The sequence below is a fragment of the Mustela nigripes genome, chromosome 7 (genome assembly GCF_022355385.1).
Source record: "Mustela nigripes isolate SB6536 chromosome 7, MUSNIG.SB6536, whole genome shotgun sequence".
NCBI classification, from domain to species: Eukaryota; Metazoa; Chordata; class Mammalia; order Carnivora; family Mustelidae; genus Mustela; species Mustela nigripes.
The window spans coordinates 76,819,466-76,841,685 of NC_081563.1; the positions used below are offsets into that span (position 1 = coordinate 76,819,466).

Genomic DNA, 22,220 nt, shown 5'->3' on the forward strand with positions numbered 1-22,220 from the left:
AAAATGAGTGCTAGGTGTGACGACTTACAATATGCCTGCCAGTGCCAGCAATTTACAAAACTGGAATATTATGCAGGGTTTCACACATGAAGAGAATTCCTATCATGGAATAGTAAAGCCTTAGAAAGCTCACTGAGCATCATTTTGTCTATGTCCACAATTTTCAGATAAATAATATTAACAAGAAAGTCTTAAATAAAGGAATAACATTTTTATGAAAATAATGAACAAAACAGAACAGGGGACCTGAAGAGTCACTGGGAGAAGACCCTGAAAACTTACAGCTTCAAACATCAGAAGCTGTGAAAAAAATGCTGTAGATTTATGCTGTAGGTGAAACCCCCAAAACTCTAGTGACTAACTGCACACAGCTCTTGTTAATAAAGTGTTGGACATATACACATTATGAATAAAAAAAATACACAAAGTAACTTTTCATTTATTTATTCTGTCCTCTCAAATGTATTTAAAAAATAGCATTTTAGACACTGAATCACAAATACGCACAAAATAAAGTAGTGCCTGCTTGCTTCACAAAGGGTTTTCCCTTGATTCCTTCAACTGCTTTGCATAAAATTCAAAGCTTTCCTGTTAAGGAGACAAAAAGGGAGGGAAGTTACAGTTACCAGCAAGAACTCCTGGGACAAAACTCGAAAGTCATATAAAACAAAACAAAGCCCTCAAATGTTACAAAGTGCTGTAAACTGAGAGCAAAGACCGCCAGGCCCGTGGCAACTGCTCTCCCCTCAAGCCTCAGCACTCCTTTCTGTTCATGAAGTTGTAAGGGCCTGCTTAGCCAGAGCGAGCCATTTTGTTGTTTATGCAGTAAACTTAGATTGACCCCGCCCCCCTCAGAGGAACTTAGAAACAAGTCGGGGAAACCAGAAAAATACGACTGACCAGCCCCTGATAACGGAGCCCAGATACAAGGACGTGTCCGGCCAGGTGGAAACGTCCAATCAGTGAAAGCGCACGTATTACCTCCCTACCCGCCAAGGATGAGCCAAGCCAGGTGGAGACATCCAATCAGGAAAGCACCTCCCTAACCACCCAAGACTGTGGGCCCTGCCTTTTGGGCGCCAATTCTGACCAGAGTGATAGGCTAGTTCAAATTAACTACTATAGGGTAAATTGTAATTCAATTGGCCACCTGTGTGTGGCCAGGCTCAACCACATGGCCTTTACTCTATAAAAGTTAGTCTGTGAGGCTGGGAGGGGTCGCCTCTTTGCAAGAGACGGATGGCCCTGGCCGATCAGCTTGATTCTCGATGCTTGGCGTGAAATAAAGCCCTGCTTAACTTTCGCTTTGTATCAGTCTCGTCCTTTTGTCCATGGACCCTTTCAAAGTCACTAGTTGAAGGGCTGCAAGTCCAGAGTGAAAACTTTACCAAGAGCCTCTGCTGTGTGTGCGCATGTGCAGGCAGGCCTTTACGCCTGGCTATGGGAGGCTCAAATAAACGTGTACCGACTGGCAGCTTAATGACACAATAAAAACGAATTTTGCATGAATGATTTCTCTTATTAAAATAGAACAGAACAAAACAAAATTTCCTGGGCAACTGATTAAAAATGGGCAGAGGATTTGAAGAGACATTTTTCCCTGGAAGACATCCAGATGGCAAAGAGATACATGAAAAGATGCTCAACACCATTCCTTACCACAGAAATGCAAATTAAAAACACAGCGAGGTAGGTAGCACCTCATATCTATCAGAATGGCTAGGATACAAAAGATAAGAAATAACAAGTGCTGGCAAGGATGTGGAGAAAAGGGAACCCTCCTGCACTGCTGGTGGGAATGTGAAGTGCAGCCACTGTGGAAACAGTATGGAGATTCCTCAAAAAACTAAAAAATGGAAAGAGCACATGATTCAGCAAGTCCACTAATGGATATCCACCAAAAGAAACCAAAAACACCAAACTGAAATTAAAACACTTATTTAACAACACCCCCCGCATGTTTACTGCAGTATTATTTACAGTAGCCAAGACATAGAAACAATTTAAGTGTGCATCAATGGATGAATAAAGAAAACGTGCTATGATATCCACAGAATATTATTCAGCCATAAAAAAACCTAAAATCTTGCCACCTACAACAACATGGATCGTCCTTGAGGACTTTAAGCAAAATGTAATAAATCATACACAAAAAGACAAATATCATGTATTTCACTTATGTAGGAATCTAAACAAAACAAAAATCAAAAATCAAATAAACAAAAAGCCCCAAGCTCACAGGTGGTAGAGAATAGACTGGGGGTTGCCTCAGGTGGGGGGCAAAAAGGATGGAGGGAGTCGAGAGGTATGAATTTCCAGTTATAGAATGATTAAGTCATTGGGATAGAATATGCAGCATGATGGCTCTAGTCAGTAACACTGTACTGCATATGGGAAAGTAGCTGGGAGAACATCTTGAATGTTCTCATCACAAGAAAAAAATCCGTAACGTGTGGTGATGGATGTTAATGGATTTACTGTGGTGATCCTTTTGCCATATACACAAATACGGAATCATCACATTGCACACCTGAAACTATTAGAAGGTTATGTCAATTCTACCTCAATTAAAAAAAATAAAACAATCCAGGGAGCCTGGGTGGCTCAGTGGGGGTTAAAAAAATAAAACAATCCTTCCTCGATGAAAAAATAAAAACCAACTTGCATAAAATGAACAAGTAGTTCATGGGGAGACAATGAGCTTGGCTATTGAAATACAGGCCATTTTAAATCCTATTTCAAGTTGAAATGATGAGAGAACTGCCCCAAGGACATTTGATAAATCCATACCTATAGCTGAAGGTCTGAGACTGACCTTGTATTTCAAACCTCAGCCCCACGGGGCTATGTTCTCCCACAGCCAAACCTGCCGGCCAAATGCTCAGTTCCTGAAGCCCTCCTCTGAGGCTTCTTCACAGAGATCTAATCCTTATGTAATTAAGTATTCAACTTTTTTTTTTTTAACACATTAATAGGAAGCATACATGAATCTGTAGAGTTATCTACCCCCCCTTAATTAAGAAATACTCACAGGGGGTTCGGTAAAGGGGACAGGCTCTCCAGCATTCTTCAGCAAAAATGCGTAACGCTTTAGAAACAGATTGTTCAATTTTACATTCCTTGCCATCAGATGTTCATATAGCGCTTTAGCAGATACAACATCCTTGTCTGAGACTGGAAAAAAGATATTAATCACAGATAAATCACTATAAATACCTTCCTCTTTTCCCAACAACAGTTAGCCATTCAGGGACTCCTGAATCCCTTTATTCCAAGACAAATGAATACTTAACTACTTTCAGCAAAAAGCCACATCCAGAGTCTACCAGCTCCCTCACTCCTCCCCACATCTCTCATTCAGCATTATTCAGGATAAAAGAGAAGGAAGATGACAAATGAGGCTATTAAAAGACCCGTACCATAATAGTTAAAGTGACCACAAACCAAAGTCCTCAATCATGGAGTAAACACACACCATTCAACCCTCTTCTGCTTAAAACCACACTTGAAATCAAGCTGATTCAAGGACTGTTGTGGTGACGGTCTTATAAAATACGTGGAAATCTAGACCTCCATCGAGATACAGATCATCAACTAAACAATACCAAAAAGACTGGCAGTACATTCTGCTGTAAAATAAGCAAATATGAGGAACATATTTGGCTACCGTAACAAAAAATATTCTAAATACATTATCTGCATAAGAAAACTATACACATCGACCTAACATTAACAAGTTATACTAATATTTATTTCACTTCAATGACTGATGAAATAGCCCAGGGGCTAAATTCAGCTGGCTCTCTGGTCATGGCTGCCGGTATGGGGATTTCACTTCCAGGTTTACCATTGAGATTACAAGGGCTTTACTAGCAATTACTGCTGGTAGTTCAACTCTTTAATTTCGCATTAAATTGTCAACACCAACAATCCCCTACCCTACAACAGTGCTGCAGGACCAATCCCAACTCTAGCAGCGCCAGGGCGAGCCCCCAATATGGATGCAATAGAAGTCAATCCAAGGATCAATCCAACAAGCCAAGATCTCTCAAAAGGGAGCAAGCATGGATGCCTCATCAGTTCTCACTGGACTTCAACAGATGTCTGCTGTTTGGGTAAAGTCAATTTCCTGTCTATAGGAAAACTGGTACCTGTAGGGGCCAAAACCTTTCCTGCACCTTCATGGTCTCCTTGCTCCTCCCCATCCCAATTCCCAAGGGGGATTATACAATTTAGTTAGCAGTTTTATACTGTTTTGACACTATTTTATGGTTATTTACTCATTATTTAACATCTCCCAAACCCCCTAATAGAACTTTGAGAAGTTTTACAATTATTGCCTCTATTTTGAAATGTATCACTGTCCCCTCATAAGGATGGAAAAGGGAGAACCAAGTTACTAATTCCGATTGTAGTTTGCTGTCCTGACAACAATAAAATCAATAAAGCAATACTTTGTTTATCCCTTGCCTCACATGAGCAAATCAGTGAGTGGCAGATGGACAGATGATCATAAGTAGGAAGCGAAATGCTCCCATTTATCTTGATTACCGAGAAAACTTTAGCCTGGCTTCCTTTTATGTGTGATGAGCTGGCAGTCGGGGTACAAACTGCTTAAAGACTGAAATTTCAAGTGTGATTTAAAGTAAAATCTTGGGGGGCGCCTGGGTGGCTCAGTGGGTTAAGCCGCTGCCTTCGGCTCAGGTCATGATCTCAGGGTCCTGGGATCGAGTCCCACATCGGGCTCTCTGCTCAGCGGGGAGCCTGCTTCCTCCTCTCTCTCTCTCTGCCTGCTTGTGATTTCTCTCTGTCAAATAAATAAATAAAATCTTTAAAAAAAAAAAAAAAAGTAAAATCTTGGGGCCTGCCTTTTTTTTTTTTTTTTTAAAGATTTTATTTATTTACTTGACAAACAGAGATCACAAGTAGGCAGAGAGGCAGGCAGACAGAGGGGAGGGGAAGCAGGCTCCCCACTGAGCACAGAGCCCAATGTAGGACTCGATCCCAGGACCCTGAGATCATGACCTGAGCTGAAAGCAGAGGCTTAACCCACTGAACCACCCAGGCGCCCCTTGGGGCCCACTTTTTAATTAAGGGGTCTGTTATTTCAAAAGTGTAGGCAGGTTGGAAGGGTACTGAAGGAGCAAGAAGGCAAGTCATGTGACAGTCTTAAATATGTACCTATTTCATGTTATGTTTCAGGTGGCCTTGGGGAGACTGGATTCCTTCCCCAGTATATACACCCAAGGGGACCTCCAAGTCTTTCCGGGAGCCTGGGGTCCTATTCAACATAACTGGGCCTTGCTGAAGATGCTCATGATACTTCTTTATGTTAAAGTTATATGCATAATTATATATTTTTCTTAAATATAGTTTTAAAACATTTTCTAAAGCTAAATCGATTATTCGTATCATAGTTCTCTGATATTTAGGATTACTGTCTTTGAGTGGAAGACTTAGTTGACTATACTACAAATATCTAAATCACTTAAATAAAAAGTCAGATTAAACTTATTACCATAGCTTTTCATGACTGAAGTATATGCTTCTTCCTTTTCAATTAATTCAGGAATCAATTCTAACAAAGATTTCAGAGTTGATGCCTAGGAAATTAAATATAGGAAATGTTAGCATAACTCGAAAGAAGAATGAAATAAAACACTGATATGTGGATACTATATCAGGAAATCTTCACAACTACAACACAACCATCTACTGAATTTAATAAACTTTTTTTCCTTCTGTATATCTTAATATTTACTATTCATTTAATAATTTACAGCTAAAACAAGCATTTTTCCAAAGTTAATGAAATTCCATTCACACTTCCATAAATATTTTTCCAAAATATCTTTTGTCAATTGGCAACCTTACCAAGGAAGTTACAAGAGTCCAAAGAGTAGAAAGAGATATTATTAACTGTATCTTCAGGTGGCAAGATTTTTAAATAAAATGTGAAGAACTGGGTCAAACATTCTGAAGTTTTCCCTGCTTTGTATATACAGAAGATTTCCAGATCTCACTGGAATATTTACTCCATGACTTTCAGAGGTCATTTGGACACAACAATGGGTTTACTTCCAGTCGTGAATACAGACCTGCTAACCTAGTGATAACCAAACACACGATACTGCCAGATGAATCAAGGATGGATTTCATAAACCTTTATGCCATGTTCCCATCTCACGAAGGAAACATCTGGCTTACTTATTCTGTCAAACAGCTAGACACTGTAACTGCAATTTTTAAAAAATTCTAATTCACTTTTTACACATTTATTCAGTCAATCTATGTAAGTGGACCTGCATCTTTCCAGGACTTCCTACAATTCAGTCTCCCGGGAGGAATGTTCTCAGTAGATAGATTACTGTACGCTCCCTTTCCATCTCCCGAGCAAGTCAGTAGGCCTATGCCTAAATGCAGAGTGACAAGTGCTTTTTAGAATTCTTAATATTTTTTTATCTCAAATTTAAAAAAACAGTCTCTTTGAAAAGCTGCTTGCAGTAAATAAATATGAGTCAGAGATAAAAAGTTCAATTAGGTAAATAAAACACACACACACACAAAACAGTGTGCTAGTGTGGGGGAAATTAAGGAGAACTAGACCTTTCAGATTGGAAACCGAAATGTTTCAGTCTCTCTAGTGCTTTTAGGTACGGCACTGAACCAAAGCTCTTAGGTGAAACTCAGTACACTGAACAAGACTGGCTTCTAGCATCCCTGATCTGCCAGTAAGTCAAGCACAGTACCTTTCCTGGTCTCTGAGAGCTCCTCATACAGAACACCAAGAAGATTGAAGTTTGTTCAGCAATTGCGCCACATCTCTAAAAATTGAAACATCATTCAGTCAATGAATGTTTTTGATAAACAAATTAGACCAAGGTGAGTATTTCCAGTTAACAAAGTTCACAATAATACAGTAATATATCATGACCAATGGGAAGGACTAATCGTCAACCGGTTTTTGTATGGTAAGAAAACAGAAAACAAACGTGAGCTACTCTGAGCTTTTGTGAATTATGTCGCCCTTGGCGCTGCGAGTATAAAGTTTGTTTAAAAAGAAAAGGGAAAAATTAAACTAATGCTTCAACAACCACAGAATAAGGTTTAGGCCTGCAAAGAAAGAGGAAAAAAAGAAGCACTATTCCTCTCCAATTATTCTGCCAAGCATTCACAAGTGAGCTAGGGATCATAAGGTTAATTATACATTTAATAAGGTGTCAGGGAGATAACTGCTCGTTTCTTTATAAAAATTAAAATGTACAAAGCAAGTTCTCTTTAAAGTATAATTACCTACACTTATGCATACAAAAGGACTGATTTCAATCTCTCTATTTTATAAAAGGCTTTCATTGCAACAGACAGCCAGCGCTTGAGAAAGAGACAAAAGTTAAACTCAAAAAAAAAAGTTTATATGACAGACCAGATAAATCAAGTGTCTATCCAATCTTAGATGCTATAGTGAAATCAAATATGGCAAGACAATATTTTAGTTTACACTCATCACAGATGTCATTCTTTTAAGTTTCTCAAAGCACATAGTGCTTTCAAAGCTTTAAAACATTGTCAATACTAAAACGAATAGTATAAAAAGAACTTTTGGGGACACACAGAACATTTACATTATAAACTGATGTTTTCGACATCTTTGAATAAAGTATTCTTTGCTGCAGCAAGAATAATCTTTTACTGTTTGACAAGCAGGTAAAGGATGGGTAAAGGGTTTATCAGCGGAAGCCTCCATCTACTGAAGGGATGACAACGAAAAGACCGCGGCTGCCGCATCAGCACACAGCTGTCACTGGGAGCCCCTGACAGGCCACTGTGTGAGTGCGGCTCCGAGGGCCCAGGCAGAAGCCCCACCGCCTCCCGGCCGAGGCTGTTATCAGCATGCACTCTAGCCAGCGTCCCCGACAATGATGGCTCAGGACAAGCTGGCAGATGAACCGTCAAGTGCCGCCTTCTAAAGAACCATGAAAATAGTGTGTTAAAATGGAACGAGGACGATCACGTGTATAATGAGAGATGCACAGCCCCTAGTAGGCACACTTCGAAATGTACACACCAAGATAAGGCCTCAGAGTTTATTTCTTTCAGATGCAACCTCTAACATTAAAGGCAGCAAGGTAAGACAATGGAAAAGATTCCTAGAATCCCTCTATAACATAAACTGCCTTTTCTGTTAAAAAAAAGGGGGGGGGTGGTGAAGGAAGGAAGATGAGGGAAGAAAAAAAAAGGCAGGGGGGAATCAAATCAAACCAGACAAGAACGTTCCCAATTAGCTGGAGTTTATCTCTGTCCAGGAACAAAAAGTGAAAAAGCCTTAGACACAAGCACCGATTTCCACCTTTTACAAAACCATTCACATAGAGAAACTTCTCAAGAACTCCTTTTAAAAATGGTTTGGTTCTGTCCAACTAGATGGACTTTAAGGATCGAAACCAGAGCTCCAGCACAGGGGTGCAGTTTCACCCCACTTAACTACCACTGAATGTGCTTTGCAGCTCATAAAAATGGAACTGAATCTAATACTATTTACTATCAGAAATTGGTCCCAGGCCTCATTCTGACACAGGGAGTCTACACAAACACAGCCATTGGCGGGATCACGGTGACTGTTTGACTGCCACCTGCTGGGAAGGGCTCCCCAGCGGTGCCTGTTTGTGTACACTGCCAGTGGCAGCTCCGATCACCCACCGTTCTGTCGGCACTTGGCACAGCTTTATATTTAGTGCTGTTAAAACGGCATGAATGCAGTTGTCTCCTTCCCTGAAGATTGCTAATTTAACTGAGAGTGCGGGCCACAGAGACCTGCATTTGTCATTTAATGTGTCTGTGACACACAACTGAATAGAAAGCAAATTCAACTCTTAATAAACCTTGAATAAGGCACTGAGAATGTTTGAGTATTCAAGTGAGAAGCTGTACTTGAAAAGCAAACATTTCCTACTTTTTGTTTGCAAACTGTGTTGCCATGGTGATGCTCGGTCTTTAGAGCATTAGAGAAATTAAAGTAGGAAACCAAAGGAATGGTTTTGCATTACCTATCTGCACAGAAACATTTGTCTTTAAATCTGCCAGCAAAACACGTCTTCCCTCACTCCCCTTTAAACCACAGAGTGTTTCTAGCCTGGACTGGCATCTTTACCTATAATCCAGTCCTTGTCACGAGGCTGTGATCCACACTGCACATAAAAGTACTGGAAATACCATGCATTCTACCCCACAACTAGGTCTAGTGATTTCTCAATTTACTTCTCACAAGCCCCAAGCCCCACTCCAGGTGTCATTACCTGTAGGAGAGCTCTGGCATCATCCACTTTGCCTGATTCCAGAAGCTGAAGGAAAAGATCAGTGACGGGTTTGTAAACTGCAAACTGATTGGCCAGTCTCTCTGCCATGATGCTTACTGAAAAAGTAACAGGTAAGAGAAAGCTTTTAACTCATCCACAAACGACATCAGGTCCAGCCTCACCAGAGAGAAAATGTGCTTCTGTGTTCTTTAGCAAGAACAGCTCACTTACTCTTTTCAACTGCTGGTTCCAACTGCTCCTCTATTACTTTTCTGAATAAGTATGCCAAGCCAAAGTACTGGGGTTCCACAGTTCGATTCTCTGAAGTAAGCATATTCTCAATGTTTTCTATTGCAACATCTATGTTATTGCTGCAAGACAGAGTAACATATATTGTTAAAAAAAAAAAAAAGTCTCTGCTTTTGTATTAATATTGCGGGTAGGTTTAGCATGAGAACTTACTTTGAGATTCACATATACAAATACTTTAGGATGAAATGGAAATATAAATACCACTAACCAGATAAAAACCACTATGAAATTGGAATCAATCACATGGAGGTGGCAAAGACAATCACTAGGCAGTTCATGCTACAATAATTGAAATAGCTACTTTTGGTAAAACACTGCTCTGAAGACAAGACTAAACACTTAACATATAGAAGAATCAATGACAATAACTTAAGAAAACAGCTTAAATATCTAATTTGATTTTGCAGCTCTCTGGGTATAAAATGAAAACTTATTTAAGAGCTATAACTTTGGCTTTATGACCTACAACTGCTCCCTACTACATGAGGTGAAGATCACGTATAACACTTCAGGATTCCTAAAGATGCTAATGATGTCTTCAAAGGTCTACTTGCAGGTCTTTCAACCACAGTCACATGAATTTGTTTTTGTTGGTTATCACACAACATTTGAAAAATAATCCATTTACACTTAAATTCTCGGAAAAAGGTATCTTTACAGTTTACATTAAAAAAATCAATGACATTAATCTCACAAAACAAACTGAGGGTTGCTGGGGGGAGGGGCGTTGGGAGATGGGTGTGGGGTTATGGACATTGGGGAGGGTATGTGCTTTGGTGAGTGCTGTGAAGTGTGTAAACCTGGCGATTCACAGACCTGTACCCCTGGGGATAAAAATATGTTTATAAAAAATAAAAAATTAAAAAAAAATCAATGACATAGCTTTACATAACAAGTTATGATAAAAATGATCTGCATGATTAGGTTTCTGGTTAAGGTACTCCTTGATCTATACTTTACAGTTATGATACGCCACTCTGAAGCCAAATAATCAATTTTGTTGGAATTCTTACCTAACACATAAGAATTCTCTAATAAAAAATGAATACCCTGTTATAATACATTTTTCTTATGGGTTTTAGTGAGATAATTATTTAATAGTGAATAAAAACACATTCTCCATATCATATAAAACTGTTTAATATGGTAACATTCTAAAATTCATCCAGCTCTTCTTACTCGGATAACTTCCCTGATCTTCTGGCTTAACAGATCTACATTTTCTTATTAAGGGAAAAATTTAAAGTTCTATCTGGAGGGAAACAGTTTTAAAAGGGAAAAAAATAAAACTTCTCAGCCCAGAGAAATGGGAACAAACAAAACCCCCCACAAAAACAAACTAATAAATTTTAATGATCAAACCCATTAGCTGCATGTGAGGTTAACTACTAAAGAACACCTAAAAGCATGAAGAGTGTCAATTTCATTATCATCCCATGAATCTTTAACTTGGGCAATGTACTCTACTAGCCAGGCTAATAAAAATCAAGTATTTATTTATTTCTATACAGTGGAAAGTCTATGCAAGGAATCTACAGATGGTAGTAAGAGAATCGCCTCTAAACACCTTTTTATGGATATGTGTTGACAGGCGGGGAAGGGTAGGACGGTGGGGAAAACAGACATGCACATTTTTAACAAGCTTGTGTGTGCCTCTGCTTCCACAATGTTCTGGTATAGCATCACCCTCAAGTGTTGCTGACAATGAAATTAATTCATTTTTCACATTTGTGTCAGTATTCAACAACAGGGGCCTGACACGTATGAGTGAGAAAAGTTATCAACCATGGAAAAAGTTTCATGGATTTAAAATTTTGATAAATGTCATTTCAAGGTCTAATTTAAAGCTAAAACACATTTCACAACATATAATTATTCCCTAATAGTTAGAGAACAACCAGCAACTGGCATCAATTATTTCCTCTGCAATTGATATGGTTTCTAACAGCCTAAGAAAGGTTTTAAAAGGTGGTATTTGAGATAATGTTCCTTCCAGTATCCGACAAAGGAAAAGTTGAAAATACTCACTTCTTTATTTGTGCCAAAGCAATATTATTGATGAAAACCATATTTGAAAGTCCAATTGAATGTTCGAGTCCATCTACCATCTTCTGAATCGCCTGAATGCTTTCTACATCACCCTTCAAGGCACATGCCTGAATAAGGCGGGTCACTGCCAGCCTAGAAGGTATCTGCTCCAGATCCAAGGCTGCTTTTAGTGTTGTTAGAGCCTCTACAAAGAAGAGCAGGCGACAGAGTTTTTCTTTTATGAACTATACTGCCTAATGCATTTTGAAAACTAGCTCTTAAATATGAACACCAAATGGCTACACAAAAAGCTATGAATAATTTATTCTAGATTACAGAAAATATTAATACTTTATGATAAAACTAAAAAAAAAATAATGATTTATTTGAGTATAAAATATCAGAGACCAGAGAATTTCTTCTTTAAGTAAATCAGAGAGAAAATAAAATGCTACTGACAGAATGTGGGTTCCCTTCAGGGATAACATTCAGTGTTATTCAGCGATTTCAAGGAAATTGGCAAATTTAGAAAAATATAAACCAGAATCTTAAAAATCAGAGTCTCTCAAAATATTGTAACTTCTACCACATTCATACTTTCCCAGATTTTATAACATTCAATAATTATGTGATTATCAAAATCTTCTAATATCCAAGAGATTCTTCCTTGAAAACAATGTCTCTTTCTAGTCTAAACAGGATGGATTAGGCGGCAGCAGCCACATGGGGCCATTCAACTACCACACTATCAAATTCATTTTACATGACTGAACACTTAGTAGGTATTTGTGTGCACTTTTTTCAAAGAAAACAATGATCATCAGATTCCCAAGGGTACAGCCACAGTTTTTTTTTTTTTTAAATAAGTACCTGATTATGGATAAATATGGAATATTCTTTCACTATAGGGACTCATGTGCCAGTATAACGAAATCATTAAAGATAAAGTGGCAGACTGGAGGGAAAATTTAATACTCAGAATAACAATCACCACTACCGCTACCAAAAAAAAACTTCATGGCTTTTTCAAAATTAAAGCAATGTAACCCAGAAAACACTAAGATTCTGAAGGCAGCTCCCAAATGAGAACAACCTATCTTCTACCCAAGAAATGGGGAAAGGGTAATAATTAAGCAGTCTATTAAAAGTGCTACAGTAAAAAACAATGCGTTCAGTGTTTATTACTGAGTCAACAATTTTTAAATACTCCATATCTACAATCTAAATCAGTGATTCTCAAATGGGAAAAGAGAAAAAAGAAGGTAGTTTAGAGGTACATTCACCAAAATTTTATAAATACATGTGTATCTAAGAAACAAAAATGTTACTTATATTATTTTAGTAATATCATCTATTTTTTAAAAACCTTGATAAAATCTTCTTAACTGGTAGTCATAACCAAATAATCAACTTAAAAACATTCCTTTAGCCAAGAGTACTATCTGAAGGATGTTCTCACCACCGGAATTAAAAGAGTTACAAAAACAAGATAATGACAGTGATGATAGTAACCAGCATCCACTGGACCTCTTCTACCTTTGCTGAACATTTACTACAGGCAGACACAGTAGTAAGCAGCTACACTCACAAGTGCCCTTCTGAGATAAGTACCGATTTTGTAGGTAAGAAACTGAGAGCGTTTCAATAATTTGCCCAAGGTCATACTGCTAGACACGAATCCAAGAATCCAACACCTAGAGCCTGCATCTATAGGCATATGTGTAAGTGAGAGAGAAAGAAAGACTGGGAGAGTTGATCATTTTACATCTACCTGAAGGGGAACATGGGACCTTAGAACCTAAATCAAATTCCCGTAACAGGACTCGCCTTCTGAAGTTTAGGACCTAAGGTACACCCTGAGTCTTTTTCAGTCACCTTAATTTCCTAGTAATACTGATTATGTTGCAAAGGTGCCACAAATCAGCTATTCGCATTCTAGAACAGGATTTGCTTATAAAATCATGTTAAGATTGAACTGGTTTTATTTTTGTTTTAGATGGGACGGTGAAAAAGAAACCTGAAAAGGAGAAGAGGATTTCACAAACCGGGAACTCTAGTCAGCCATGGAGCAAGAGAAGGAGCCAGAGACTGTGCCAACACCATTTCCATCCTTGCCGACGGTCACTACATTAATGATCGGTGGCAGTGTCACAGCTCCTGCTCCTGCTTTCAAGCCAACCTCTGGCTGAACTCAACAGCTGAGAAGAAAAGATGTGAAATCAATCACATCATCAAGTTTCTAGTAGTTTCCACAGGGCACATTCTTCTACAAGTGAAGGACAGTAGTCAAGTTAAACAAATTCAGTTCAGATTCAGCTCAAAAATTAATCCTTTGAAATGAAAAAAAGTGGATCTTTATTTCCACGTCTATAGAAATACAAGCTTCTTTATATGGGGAACAACTTTAACTTTTCATGTTTTAAAACTGTTTATCATTTCTAAAGTATCAACTTGACAAAAAGGCTTTTTTTTTTTAAAATAAAAAATAAGATGAAAGCTTTTAAAGTTTTAGTAACAAGCTCTGCCCAAAAGGCTGTCTGGATGGACTGGCCCTGCCTGGGGAGTGCTGAGGTAGAATACTGCAAAAAGAGAAACCACCACTTACATACTCAGTCCTAATCAATTAGGAGGACCTCTAAAGACCAGCAAATTTATGGATTATAGGTAACAGTAAAGGTGCACAATTAGCAACTTCTTCTCAGGGATGTGAAATTATTTTATAAACACGCCAAGTGAGGAATAACATTATTAAAGTCCAAGGAAGAAAAGAGATAGTTAGTTAGTTTTTCCCTTCAAGATTTTCTGCGTGGGTTTTGTTGTATTGGCAACACTGTGGTTTTAACAGTTTTACTGTATTGATTAAAATTCAAATGTAAAGCCCAAGGAGAAACGTTGCTTACCTAAATTTAAGAGAGTCATCATCTTTCCCCTTGGGAGCTCATTCCTAAGACCTCGGATTCACAAAAACCCTCCACTGAACAAATGGCCCCCTTCCCAGTCCTCCCCGAAGTCGTCTCTGCAGCTTTCTTGGGTTATCTTCTTAACATTAATTGAAAAACGCTAAATTCCAAACTCCAAACAAACACTGTATTTTATTGCTGTTGGTATTATGAACTATTGAAAAAGTATTAGATTAAGTTTTAAAAATCAATATTATAATCATTTGGTGCACAATCCCACACATTTAACACTCAATTTAACTCATTTGCTATCTCACACACAACCAACACAATATGCAAGAAACAACTGCTGGGAATTGTTTCAGATGCTCTCTAAAGTATGTTAATTTCCAAAGCAAAATGACTTGTGCTGTGAATTTTAACGCACTTGAAAGCCTGTACTTTCTCTCGTTCTGGAACACAAATTTTGCATGTCTGAAGAGCTGTGATTCATCTTAAGAAAACCCATCTTGTGTTAAATGGAATGGAAACTGGACTAAGTGGTCAAATGACAAGTACATTCATATTCAAGCTGTATTATAAATGCATGTACAGTAATTTACGTCTCTCAGCTACCACAAAAGGCCCTTGATAAGCAGGTAATTTGCTAAATGGACTCCTTTATCCAAGTATTCGAAGGGCGTTACAAGAAAAATCTGCAGAGGCATTAATGTGACGTAAAGGTCAAGCATTGTGACATACCTTTCAAATAATCCCGCCTAACTTGCGTTATGATGAGGAGGCTGTTGGCAGCATCGTTCAGTGTGAAGCCCTTGATGTGGGTCTCAGCGCTAAAAGAAGCAGACATTTAGAAAGGAATTACTGACATGCTTCTGATACGATAATAAATGGTTGAGCACCAAGGTGAAATTATAAAAACTACTGTTCGTATGTTAAAAATATTGCTGCAAAATATCGACCTGGAGACAGCTTTTGTGTTATCCTGTCAATGGTTATAGAAGGATAATTTTTTTTTGCATTCTGACAGATGACAAAGTTGGAAATGAGCAACAAAAGAAACAAAGTACAAGATTTTTTTTAAACAATCGGTTCAGATTCTTGAATGCTGACATATTAGATGATAAAATAACTGCGTGCCCTGCATTGTTCTGCTGTATCCTAAGCTGGATACTTTTTCCTCTTTTCTCTACATTCACCATAATTATAAAATGTAAAACTATTCTTTCAGCAACAAAAATGAACATTTATTTTCAGCACAGTATATTTTAAATATAAACGAAAGCATATTACTAACTAACACCGTATCATTTGGTTGATTAATTTTCAAATTTCTGTCATCTAGCTACATACAGTTTTTAAAGGTGAGCAAGCGTACTGCTGAACTAAAACCATTGTTACCTTAAAATTAAAAATCTCACACAACAATCTTGTCCCAGCCATTTCATTTGAAACAAAACCCCCCAACTCCTTAAAACTCGAGAGCAAAATTCGGTTTACTTATGGCTAAAACCTACATGATTAAAAAACAACCCTAGCCTGAGATGACTTCTGTTCGCTACACTGTTTGCACATGTCCTGTGATGAAATTTCGGCCTCCTTAATGCCCCTAGGGTTCATCTCCCGATTAGGAAATCTCCACAGGTCACAAGGAGCAAAAGCAATTGCCGCCATTTGCCTTATCAAGCTCAGCGATGATCCTTCTGCCAACAACCTCGGCCTGCCGACATGAACATCTAAGCCGACGAGATTGTGAGAAAAGCAGGGTCACTGCTAAATTATTCTCGTCAATCCCAAGAAAATCCTCCAAAGACACTGTGACGTGCCCATCCTCTCAGTCACTTCCAGCCTCAGAAATTCACCCCTGCAGTCCCCAGGCACAGGATTTTCTTACCCCACCCCCTCCACCCAATCCTCTTAATCCCACCAAAGCACCCATTGCTCAGTTTGACTTTTTTTCCTTTGTCCCCATCTGTCAAAGCTCTTAAATCAACAACCCGTGCATGAGACCATAAACGGCATAAAATAAAGGATTTACTTTCTCAATCTTAAGCATGATTAAGTAAACAGAAAACACTATTAAAATTAAACTCACTTAAGTCATCATTACATATATTATACCATATTTACATGTAAATATTACCTAAAATTCATTGAATCCATGCGGTAACAAAACCTCCGTTTTGACTGACACCGAGTGTGAACCGTTCACCTTTTAAAAACCTCAAACACAGAACATTTTCTTTCCATGATCTAAGCTGCCCATTCAATACAAATACAAAAGCGGGAATTAACAGGAGACAGAAACTCTCCCAGTATTCAGTATTATATATGCACAAACTGACCCATCAGAACCAAAATATATTCCAAAATGAAAAAGGAGAAAAACGACAAAAAGTTACTTGCAGAGGTCTCCGTGTTCAACAATAAAAGAAGTTTCTGCTTCTGACCCATACTATGGATGTGACCTTTTATAAGGAAAAAAAATATCTAGTCCAGAGCTGTCAAATTAAACTTTCTGTGGCGATAGGAATATTCATTATCCATGTTGTCCAACAGGGTAGTCGCTGGCCACATGTAGTGACTGTGATGGAGGAATAGAAATCGCAATTTCCTAAAAATACAGTTTAGTGTTATCAGAGATCTAAAAAAATAATCTCCTTTACTGCTCTTCTTCGAATAAGCAGTTCCCCTCCCTCAAAAGAGTTCCCTACATCTAAATTTTGATTTTGAAACATGACAAAATGTAACTAACTCTAAAAATTTAAGAGAGTTGGCTAATCTTTTAAAGGCTGCGGTTACTGTTACTTTTGAGGTTCCATAACTTGGGAGAACAGTTTAAATATTCTTGTTGATGACACTCTCCTAAGTAAGGGTGCTTCATTTTAACCAACAAATCAGAGACAGTGAAGGTAGAACAAAAACAAAGACTGCGTTCTTTAGTTTACAGAGAAAACTATTGCTCTTAAGACTTAGCAGGTAAAAACACGGACTGAAACAACAAACAGACTGCTCTTCTGGACTGACAGCAGAGGGCCAAAATTTGAGGGGGGTACTGCTACTTGCTATAGTGACTCATGTGGTCATACCATATTACAATAAACGTGGACACTAAAAAAAGCAAAATTCTCTTTTACTCAGAGCACAGATATACAACTGAAGAAGAGATGACCCTGTTAATTAGAAACGTGAACTTCAACTACCAGTTCTGAATTTCTAGCCAAGAGTTACTTTCAAAATAACCCAGTGTAGATCTAACCCAAGATACATTTTTTTAGATTTATTTCTTTGAAGGAGAGGAGAGAGAGAGAGAGCGCACACGCAACACCTCAAGCAGCCCCATGCTGAGTGCAGGGCCCAAACGGGGCTTGATCTCAAGACCCTTGAGATCATGACCTGGGCTGAAACCAAGAGTCAGATGATCAACCCACTGAGCCACCCAGGCACTTTACCAAGATACAATTTTTTGTAGTTAGATGTAACATTTTTCTGGTTCAAGGGAAAGCATGTGCATCTAATCCCCAGTGAGGTGCCTATAGGCACGGTAAGGCTTTGCATCCAGGATTTTCTTAGGCCCACCCAGCTACAAGTGAAAGGCAGCCACAAAATACTCCTGGAAGAGTAACATAATTAAGATAGAAGTGCCCTCAAGAGTACAGAAAGGCTTTATGAAGATCTAGAGAAGGAGGGAAAGAAAAATCAAGCTACATTTTACACATCGCAGACAGAAGGGGAAATGGAAGGGTTGTGCTTGCAAACATCCAGATCAGTAGCTTTCCCACTTGTGTGAGCAAGATCCACAGTCACACAAAGAAGAAACATTTCATACTACCTATCAGTGCAAATACCAATACAACTCACAAAACAATCTTTACCATACGAAGTGCTTCGATATTTTCTATTCTATTTAAAAAAATGCTGGTTCTGATCCACTAAAGAGATTCCGTGACCCAAGTGCTGGCTGCAACTGTAGTTTGAAAAACCACCTGTCGGTGAGCCATCCTCAGTGAAAGGTATGCACAATGCAAGAACACTCTAGGGTAAGGCAAGAAAATGTTGAAGCTTCTGTTTTTACATCTTATTATCCTCTGAAAAATTTCTATTTTATGAGTATGTTTTAAAATATACTTAACATATGCTACTTTGGTACAATTCACTATTAATGGTATCTGATCAAAATGTTTACAACATACAATTATTGAATCACTTGGGTATTAAATGCAGATCCCTGGGCCCCATACCAGATCAAATGAATCAAAACCTTTGGGGTGGGCTGTGAGGAATCTTCTCAAGCTACAAGAGTATGAGGCTCCAGGGGGCGGGGGGAGAAGGAAAGGAAATAAAAGAATGTGTGGCTCTGCATTCTAGGACAAGCCCAATTAAAATGGGGGAAAAAAAAGGTAATCTATATTTTGGGGGAAGTATTTCAGGATCAACCTCAGGATTAAGAATTTTAAAAAAACCTTCCTTCTCTGCTTCTATCCCCTCACTTAATTATACCCAGTTCTCAACACAAGAGGCTCCTCTTTTCTCTGTCCCTGCTCCTCCCAAATCACTGTTGCTTTAGAATGCCTTTGATTACAACAAGTAGTGTTAGGAGAAGGGTTTAGGTAATAATTTCCTGAGAAAAGTAATTTTAGGAAAAACTCCCACCCCCTTGATGACTCCAATGATTACAGATGAAGGAACGCTGTTCAATGTCAAATTTTCCAAGTCGCTAATTTAGCATCTCTTGGGTATTTTAGAGATATGTAATTTAATTAACAACTGAGCAAACACACAAATGAGATACAGAATACATGAAAGACTTATGTTTGAGAAGCCTTAGTGTGACTATTCTTGCTATAGGACATACAAGATGATTCAAGACTATAGGTATACAGACGATGTGCATATGTGTATACATACATGTTGTACTTGTATACAGATGGATCTATACACTCACTGTACATACATATACACTGTCCATGTTTATATGTATTTCCATAGACAAGTACAGTCATATACTTTTTCCAAAATATAATGAAACACAAGCAGTAAATATGGCCCAATGGTGCATAACTTTAACATAACATTGGTATTAAGAGCAGATCTTCCAGCAAACTGCAAGAATGGTACTTTCTAGTCAGGATTCTAATATTCCAAAAACACTGTGACTTAAAAGCTCTGAAGGTCAAAGTTGAGCCAAGAGAGATCATTTCAGAACTTGTAATACATTAGGAAAAGGCTGACCCTTGCCATTGAAAATAAGGCTACTAACACATTACCAGGACAGGTCTACATCACAGAGGTCACTGCGCTCCACTCCATTCTAAGCCTTCTCTGGTATCTCCTTTGGGATAAGACAACAGAATCTATTTTTTTTTTTTTTAAATATTTTATTTACTTATTTGACAGAGAGAGATCACAAGCAGGCAGAGAGGCAGGCAGAGGGAGAGGAGGAAGCAGGCTCCCCGATGAGCAGAGAGCCCGATGCGGGGCTCGATCCCAGGACTCTGAGATCATGACCTGAGATGAAGGCAGCGGCTTAACCCACTGAGCCACCCAGGCGCCCCGACAACAGAATCTATTAACTGACACACCAGGTAGGAAAACTTTCTTGTTCTGATTAATTTTACTCTCAGGAACTATCCAGAGGAAAAAAACCCCTACCACAACCACCCAACAGATTTTTTTTTTTAATTCAAAATCAAATAAAAAACAGAGAGTTAAAAAGAAAAGGCATTTAAAATGTATTGAGCACCTCTATTTTCTCCACTTCACTCTATGTTCTTCAACACCTAAAAGGAACCTTTCTTTTTTTTTTTTTTTTTAAAGATTTTATTTATTTATTTGACAGAGGAGAGAGATCACAGTAGGAGAGAGGAAGGGAAGCAGGCCCCCTGCCGAGCAGAGAGAGCCCGATGTGGGACTCGATCCCAGGACCCTGAGATCATGACCTGAGCCGAAGGCAGCGGCTTAACCCACTGAGCCACCCAGGCGCCCTAAAAGGGATCTTTCAAGTAAGTCTTATCATCTTAGCATCCACTCATCATCATAAGAAGAAATGAGGTTCACAGAGGGGATAATTTCTCCAATAGAAACTCAAGTAAGATTCGAATCCCTGCCTAAGTTCAAAGCCCTTCGGCTATTTTCACTTTATCAGGCTCCTTCTACCACAAAAGGCTCAGAGAGCTAGACACTAAGTAAGAAAAAGAGTATGATAAAGGGAAAAATATTATTTTTCAGTATATGGACTTCATAAATGAGTGGAAGCTTTATTAGGGGAAGAAAGTGTACTGCACTGTGGAAGGCCAGTAAAACTTATATTTTTATAGATTAAAAAAAGCCCATAAAATTAGAAAACCAGGGGTGCCTAAGAGGCTCAGATGGTTGAGCATCTGCCTTCGGCTCAGGTCATGATCTCAAGGTTCTAGGATCAAGCCCTATGTCAGGTTCCCTGCTCAGCGGAGAGTCTGCTTCTCCCTCCTCCTCTGCCTCTTCCCCTGCTCATGCTCTAAAAAAAAAAATTAGAAAACCATTTCATAGGATTTTTGTATGTAGTTGAGGATAATTAAGCAGCTGCTACTACAACAAATCATTAGGAAAATCCTAATGATAGGTGATACTTTTTTAAATGACAGGTTTAATAAATGGACTAATACTTACAATTCTTTCACTTGCACTGCTTCTATGAAACTATCCTTCTCCAACAGTAATTTTATAAGATTGCTGTAAGTCTCACTGTTGAAAATAATGTTTTGCTTTTGTGCCTTCAGGAAAATAGTATATGCATCTACGAAGGAAAAAAAGCAAAAAATGAGATGATGTTATTCTGTAATGTCAAAAAGAAGGAAAACCCCCTAGAGCAAAGCCTCAAAGCCATATACGTGTTTGTTTTCATGTTCACCCACCACAGCACTCTCCAGAGACACACACACTGACCAAAACAACAGATACAGTCACACTCCTCATCTTGATAAAAACAAAGTCACAGTTTTGAACAATCTACTTAAGCCATGTGGCTGGTACCTGAAAGGACTTCCTTATAAAATTACTTTTCTTTTCTTTCTTTTTTAAGAGAGAGAGAGAGAGAGAGCAAGCGCACAAGCAGGGACAGACACAGAAGGAGAGGGAGAAGCAGGCTCCCTGGAGAGCAGGGATGGGGGACTCAATGTAGGACTTGATCCCAGGGCTCTAGGATCATGACCTAAGCCGAAGGCAGTGGCTTAACCAACTGAGCCACCCAGGCGCCCCTGAAATTACTTTTCATACTAGCTCTCTAAAGTCAATAAATTATTTTCATGCCAATAAAAATGAGAAGTAGCTCTTCTCAATTTGTCAAAAGATGATACCATTTTCAAAATCAATTGCAAAATGTGTGGTAAAGTCCAAATAAACCACAGGTATAATTTAAATCGAGGGGAGCAAAAGATGCATTTTAAAGCAATCTTTAATCTATAAGTGGGTGGTTACAATGGTTAACATTTCAACACAATAGCATTAAAGTGAATATAGCCTATAATTCTAAAATTAGGAGATCAAATTATTTGGCTACGACAGGACTTATACAAAAACATACAATTTTCAAATATACAGGTATCTAACAAGTAAACTAAGCAACATTTGTTTGACTGATTAACAGTTTTATTTCACTTGTTCACAATAACTGTCAGTGAATGAAAAGATGTTACCAAAAGAGAAGTATCTA

General features: G+C 38.4%; 1 protein-coding gene across 1 annotated transcript in view; it reads right to left on the minus strand.

Moving 5' to 3' along the window:
• Positions 1 to 428: 428 nt before the first annotated feature.
• The window catches only part of LRPPRC (leucine rich pentatricopeptide repeat containing), a 103,838-nt gene continuing 82,046 nt past the window's right edge, over positions 429 to 22,220 (minus strand). Inside the window, exons 30-38 of the mRNA XM_059406219.1 lie at positions 21,179 to 21,305; positions 15,275 to 15,363; positions 11,634 to 11,838; positions 9,525 to 9,664; positions 9,294 to 9,409; positions 6,750 to 6,824; positions 5,519 to 5,603; positions 3,032 to 3,174; positions 429 to 588 (exon numbers count right to left, since the gene is read on the minus strand). Coding sequence (XP_059262202.1) covers positions 532 to 588; positions 3,032 to 3,174; positions 5,519 to 5,603; positions 6,750 to 6,824; positions 9,294 to 9,409; positions 9,525 to 9,664; positions 11,634 to 11,838; positions 15,275 to 15,363; positions 21,179 to 21,305 — 1,037 coding nt within the window. The 3' untranslated portion in view covers positions 429 to 531. The remainder of the gene's footprint in view (positions 589 to 3,031; positions 3,175 to 5,518; positions 5,604 to 6,749; positions 6,825 to 9,293; positions 9,410 to 9,524; positions 9,665 to 11,633; positions 11,839 to 15,274; positions 15,364 to 21,178; positions 21,306 to 22,220) is intronic.